This window comes from Phragmites australis, chromosome 2, assembly GCF_958298935.1.
Source record: "Phragmites australis chromosome 2, lpPhrAust1.1, whole genome shotgun sequence".
In the NCBI taxonomy this organism is placed as follows: Eukaryota; Viridiplantae; Streptophyta; class Magnoliopsida; order Poales; family Poaceae; genus Phragmites; species Phragmites australis.
The window spans coordinates 25,268,314-25,274,784 of NC_084922.1; the positions used below are offsets into that span (position 1 = coordinate 25,268,314).

The 6,471-nt window shown below is 41.1% G+C and overlaps 1 protein-coding gene across 1 annotated transcript; it reads left to right on the forward strand.

The window, feature by feature from the left end:
* The first annotated feature begins 1,381 nt into the window (after positions 1-1,381).
* On the forward strand, positions 1,382-5,817 carry LOC133904949 (uncharacterized). The gene is made up of 14 exons (XM_062346612.1): positions 1,382-1,683; positions 1,789-1,829; positions 2,606-2,675; positions 2,765-2,913; positions 3,010-3,105; positions 3,214-3,284; positions 3,483-3,544; positions 3,639-3,702; positions 3,790-3,874; positions 3,951-4,077; positions 4,182-4,264; positions 4,356-4,416; positions 4,929-5,059; positions 5,162-5,817. Exons 1-14 carry the CDS (start codon positions 1,608-1,610, stop codon positions 5,456-5,458), a joined length of 1,413 nt encoding a protein of 470 aa, XP_062202596.1. The 5' UTR covers positions 1,382-1,607; the 3' UTR covers positions 5,459-5,817.
* Positions 5,818-6,471: the final 654 nt, after the last annotated feature.

Below are 6,471 nucleotides of genomic sequence, written 5' to 3' on the forward strand. Positions count from 1 at the left end.
AAGTCAACCACGTCTTGGTACGGTTGATAACCAAGTAGTAGTGGTGTAGTGGTTGCAAGGATTCTCGATCTGTTATGTTTGGAGTCTTTAGATCATCAACGTCGAAGCTCCACCGATCGACTTATCATATTACCTTTCGGAAGATCGGGCAAACACGCATCATACTCTATTCTGAGTATCGAGTAGAAACACTTTTGGGTCAAGCATCCTGTTGTTATCCGCACTTGAGACTTGATAAGGGCCAATAATATTGACTTCTCGACATCCGTCTCTGAGTAGAGTTAAAAAAAACCTTTCAAAATTTAAAGAGACAGGTATAGGCGCATTTAATGCTGGCAGAATGTATACAGGCGTGTAGAGGTCATCATCCCGCTTTTCATGCCGATAGAAGCACCATAGCAACAGGAGTGCTTACTAAAGGAACGTTAAGCCTGAGCTACTTAACTGTACAAACCAGAACTGTAGCAATCGTTCCTTACCCTTATCGCTAGTACTCTCATACAAACTTCTATCTCTCTCAGCCTAAACACATGCTTCCACCAGAAAACTTAGGTTCATGGATTCCAGTTCCTCTGCAAAGGCCTCCACTTTCTCCTCACTAGAGAGAGACTTCGACGCGAAGGCCGCCGAAATTGCCCCCGAGTATCGGCGCTTTTGGACCACATTGGGACAACAATATGCCAATCGTTTGCGAAGCTCAGGACTTCGTGAATCTCTTCAGTAAGCGTGTGCGTATGTATAGGTGTAGGTCTAGTATACATCTTAGGGGTGTGAGTTGGGGTACGTATAGGATGTGATGTGTGTTAAGAGTATGCCCAAGTGGAGGTCTTAAAAATAACTCGAGGTAACTTTTTCGCCTCCGGTCCCTCCACTTCCATCAACTTCTTCTCCAAGACAATCAGGTGGGTGTAGGGATGGCAACGAGCCAAACCTCAGTGGAGAGTGCTTCTATATCCTTGTCCCCATTTAGTTATTGGGAGGTTTTCTCTAATCTTCATTCCCGTAGGGAATTTTGCAAGGATCGGATCTCTAATGAGAATGTAAAACTGAATCATAATTGATTATTTTTATATATTAACGATATGTCCATAGTATAAATAAGTAATTTATTGATACATACGAGGATAATTAATACAAGATAAATTAAATATCGTAGGTTTGATAAAAAAATATAAGAGTAATTTATTATTTTTCTTATGTAATGTAATATTGTACATTTATATACTAAGAAATATATATATATATATATATGAGATATCGAGGAGCGAAAATGAAAAACACTTTCCCATCTCTATCTTCATATAGTTTACGAAGATCAAATTTTTTTATACATATTTTCTAATAGAAGAATTCCTCATAGGTCACTGAGTAATGGAGCCCTTGCCATCCCTAGTTGGTGCGGGTGGTGCTCGTTCGCGAAAACAAAGCACCACCGCCCACGCCCGGCAAAACAAAATCCCCAATTCCACACTCCGATTCCCCGAAACCCTAGTTCCCTATCCTCGCGGCTCCTCCGGTTCAGATTGCCCACCCTCGCCTCTGTTCCCTCCGTTGCCGGATGCCTCCGCCCAACGCGGTCTAGTGCAGCGGGGGCCCGGTGGGCGCCGATGGAGCCGCGCGTGGGCAACAAGTACCGCCTCGGGCGCAAGCTCGGGAGCGGCTCGTTCGGCGAGATCTACCTCGGTTCGTGCCGCGGCCACGCTTAAATATTTTGTTTTAATGCGAAAGCTTTCGCCTTTCCGGTGTGTTCTGATGGCCTGCTGGTTTGTTTGTGGTTTGCCGGTGCAGGTACTAATGTGCAGACCAACGAGGAGGTCGCAATTAAGCTGGTGAGTTCACGTAATAATCCGTTTGGATGTTTACCTAGTTCGTTATGCTCTTTTATATATTTGTTGGTGAAGATACCGCTTTAATGTTCATATTTTCTATTTAGGGTTGTTAACTAGTGGATTGGAAATGGTCTAAATGAAAATCCTACTAAATTTAGTGGGGAATTCATGTTGTATTCTAATAGTAGGTTGTCATAGAAAAAGTTTATTCGTGGTTCATATGTATGCTCTGTTGACTTGTAGCTATGTATCTAATGCTGACTATAACTCACTTTCATAGCATACTTCGAGTAATGGTTTGTGCTGTTGTAAACTGGAGAAGTACTAAGAGTTGTTTCGTGCTGAGTATGATTTCAGTTCATTCGGAATCTTTTTAAATGGATAGCTGTGGAAGCTCTCCCCCTACCATACTTTATGAGTTATGATTATTTTAGTTCCTTAAGAGTTAAACTTCATAGATGGATTTCATGTGAAAGAAGGTGCAGCTAAACCATTTTCATATATTTTTATTCTCATAATCATGAATGTAGCCTACTGCTACAGTGTTTTTAAATCAGAAATAGCAAGGGAAGCTTCTGTGTAAAAATGATTAACATGTTTCCATTCCCATTTTAAATGTAACCCCGTTCATTATGGTGTACTTTGCAAAATGATTCTTTGTGTAGGAATTGTTATGATGTCCCCCTCAGTCCATTTCTCTTGATTATCTCTTTAAGCAACTGCAGGGTTTGGCATGTGCTGACTGACAAGACCTTTCTCTTTGTGTTTTTGTCCAGGAAACTGTGAAGACAAAGCATCCTCAGTTGCTGTATGAGTCAAAGCTGTATAGGATACTGCAGGGCGGAAGTAATGCATGTTTCTTTCTAGACCGGTTGTCCTGCATTTAATGTATTCTTTTTGTTAAGATTATAACTTAACATCTTTCGGTCTTGCAGCTGGAATTCCAAACATCAAGTGGTTTGGTGTTGAAGGTGACTACAATGTTCTTGTTATGGACCTCTTGGGGCGAAGCCTTGAAGACCTTTTCAGCTTTTGCAACAGAAAACTGTCCCTAAAGACTGTTTTGATGCTTGCTGATCAGATGGTATGTTATACAATTAAGTGCAAGCATAACCTCTGCTACATTATAATCCTATCTTGCTAAGTTTATGTTGTTGTTTTTACCTTCGATTTTTCTTAGATCAACCGAGTTGAATATGTTCATATAAAGTCCTTCTTGCACCGAGATATTAAGCCAGACAATTTTCTCATGGGCCTTGGGAAGAGAGCAAATCAGGCAAGTCATTTGGTTCTTGGGCTTTCACTTTATGTAGGAATGTATTTGTAGGTTTGAGGGCTTTCCCTAAGATAGGTATAGTTTCACATTCTCTCTGTTCTCCTGTAGGTATACATGATTGATTTTGGACTGGCAAAGAAATACAGGGACACTTCAACACACCAGCACATTCCATACAGGTAATATGTCGCAGTCCATCAATCTTTGACTCTGAGGGTGATAGTTAACCCTTTTTCATTTTTTTTTTTTGCATCATAATATTGGAGTTATACTGCCTGATGTTACCTCACTGGGCACTGTAGCCATATTGTGTTTGTATAGGTATACTATATTGCCCTGCCTTAGAAGAGCTATGACATTTGTCTATTGACGTACAGAGAGAACAAAAATTTGACTGGGACAGCACGATATGCGAGTGTAAACACCCATCTCGGAATTGGTAAGTCTACATTTCAAGTTGAGTATTGGATCTCTTTTGTTTATTGTGCCTGTATTTTCAAAATAGTAAAGTTCAATTTTCTGCTTTCCAATAGAACAAAGCAGGAGGGATGATCTGGAATCTCTTGGATATGTACTCATGTACTTCTTAAAAGGAAGGTTGGTCTTATGGGTGCTTTTTTTGTCTTCTTTTGTTTCTGCCTCTTGTAGTCTGTTGTGCACTAATATTTGCCCTTCTTGTGCCAGCCTTCCCTGGCAGGGTCTAAAAGCTGGGACCAAGAAACAGAAGTATGAGAAAATTAGTGAAAGGAAGATTGCTACTTCAATTGAGGTGATTTTTCTTCACTGAAAATTCAGTCATGACTATTTGACCAAATGGTGCTTATTATCATTTTTCTTAATTACAGGCTCTCTGTCGTGGATACCCTACTGAATTTATATCCTACTTCCATTACTGCCGTTCGCTACGTTTTGAAGATGTGCCTGACTATCAATACCTGAAGAGATTGTTCAGAGACCTTTTTATTCGAGAGGGTTGGTTTTTTATTTATAAGTTGATATCTACTGTTTTCCAATGCACTGTTTAAAAAAATGCTTCATTGGAGACCCTTCTAACAGGAAATTTATTTTACCTGTAGGATTTCAGTTTGATTATGTTTTCGACTGGACCATTCTTAAGTACCAGCAGTCACAAATGACCAGTGCTCCACCACGTGCTATGGTCAGTACAATCCATACTCCATAGTGCTCTTTTTCTGCACTTGTCTAGTTTTCATGGGTGAATATCTTAGAAACATGCTCTATTGTTGTAGGCTGCAGCAGCAGGTCAAAGCTCCGGCATGGCTCCAATGGCAAATAATAATAGACTGTCAGGTGCGCCCCTGTTGTGATTGATGTGATAATGGCTGTGCTTATTCCACCACTCCTATCATCACCAATATAATTCAAAATATACTCTTAGGATTGAATGCTTGATGCAAAATGATCTGCAACACCAATATGTGATAAAAAAAACTATATTAAAACAATAGTATGATATGTTGCCATGTTGGTCGCTAGCAAGGTCTTTTCCTGGTTCTTGCATCTTAATTAGAAGTACACCATTATTTGTTCTATATGATAATTGCATAACCTACTTTTTCCAAAAAGAACTGTTAAATCATGCCATACATCTTGATGCTGGTGAAATTGCACACCATTATTTGTTCTATATGATAATTGCATAACCTACTTTTTCCAAAAGAACTGTTAAATCATGCCATACATCTTGATGCTGGTGAAATTGCATTATTTGACTGTTTGGTGGTTTTATCCGTCTAATTTGTGAGTTGACTAGGTCCTCTTATGTTGGCTAACTATCTCCTGAATTAATTTGGCCACTGAAGAGGGAAGGAGAAGTGGGTGGTCAGATGATCCTTTACGACGTCAGGTTCCACCTGCAGGAATAAATGCAGGCAGCTTGTCAAAGCAGAAATCCCCAGTTAGACAAGAGCTATCCACATCAAAAGATGCTGTGGTGAGTTTTTTTTCATTGTTTAGCATTGCTAATGTGCCAATTGCTTCTTCTGATGCCTGAAGTTTTGCCATGTAATTTCTGACCCCTCAAATGGCTTGGTAGTTCTCTAGTTCGACATTTTTGGGCCGGTCAAGCGGATCCTTGAGGCATCCTGCTGTTTCTAGTAGCCGAGAACTGCAAACCAGTGAAGCTGAACAGTCGTGCAGTCGTACACCAGATGCAAGCCCGGGGGCGTTCCAAAGAAATGCTCCCCCGCGTAGGACATCGCAGATGCTTGACTACTCGGATCCCAGGCATTCGCCGTCTGGCAAGGTCATATCTAACACCAAGAACTTGGAGTCTACTTTAAGGGGCATCCAAGGCCTAAATTTCGATGCCAATGATAGGATCCACTTCTAGTATCTTGTGGATCCGGCGGACGTGTATAGTCTATGATCTCTTGAAGTCCAGATGCGGAGCAAGGACATACTTTCTGAGCACTGGAGGCTAGCTGGCAAAATAAAGGGTTGTCTGTGTTCTTGAGCAGCTATGACCTTAAAATTTAAGGTGTCATGGCTATGTTTAAGGCTCTGTACAGGTTCTAAATTGTTCTTATTGTGCTATGAGATCTGTTTAGTATTTGCCACATAATATCACGTCTCGAGCTCTGTCAGCTGGGTCGTGCACGGTGTGCTCATTTCTGAATGCAATGCCTGTTTGTGAAAGTTTGGAAATTGTAAGTAACCTAAGCTGATTATTATTCAATTATTTGGGAGTCATATGCTTGTAGGTTGTGCTATTTGGACATCTCTTAAGACGTGGAGCTAAAGGGTGCGGTATCAATTGGAGGTGTCCATTTCTTGCCTTGTTTCAATGAACTAGTGTTATGCCACATCATTTTAGTCCTATGGCCCCATGCGTCATATGCATGATACGCCCTTCGACACATTTCTGCCAAGCTTAGGCCTATGGCCTACATGTTTGACGCACTTGTTACAGGCACAATATTTGTCAAACCTTCTCACACTTTGCCCACTATTTTCTTCGTCACTTTTAGATAGAAACTGAGCAAGCCTGATATAGTCCTGCAGTAATTGCAGGTACATATGAGTTTGCATGCTGTTTACATATGTGCATCTCAGTGACTTTACAAATAAATAATGAAAAGAGCTCTAGGATGCTGGGAAAACTACTCATGCAAGTTGTGAATCCAGATTCCAAGAAACTAGAACAAGATATTTGCTTTGTGTTTGCCAGATCCTTGATTTTTCTCAAAGGAAGCTCTTTTTTTTCTCTCTCTTTCTCCTCTCTCTTCCCCTCACCATGACCCCACGCCCTGCCTTGCACCATGCCATGCTGTCGTGTCGTCGCGCCAGCAATCCTCGCGCCCCACGTCGCCTCGCCCCTCGTGCCCAAGCAGCCCTGTCTCCGCC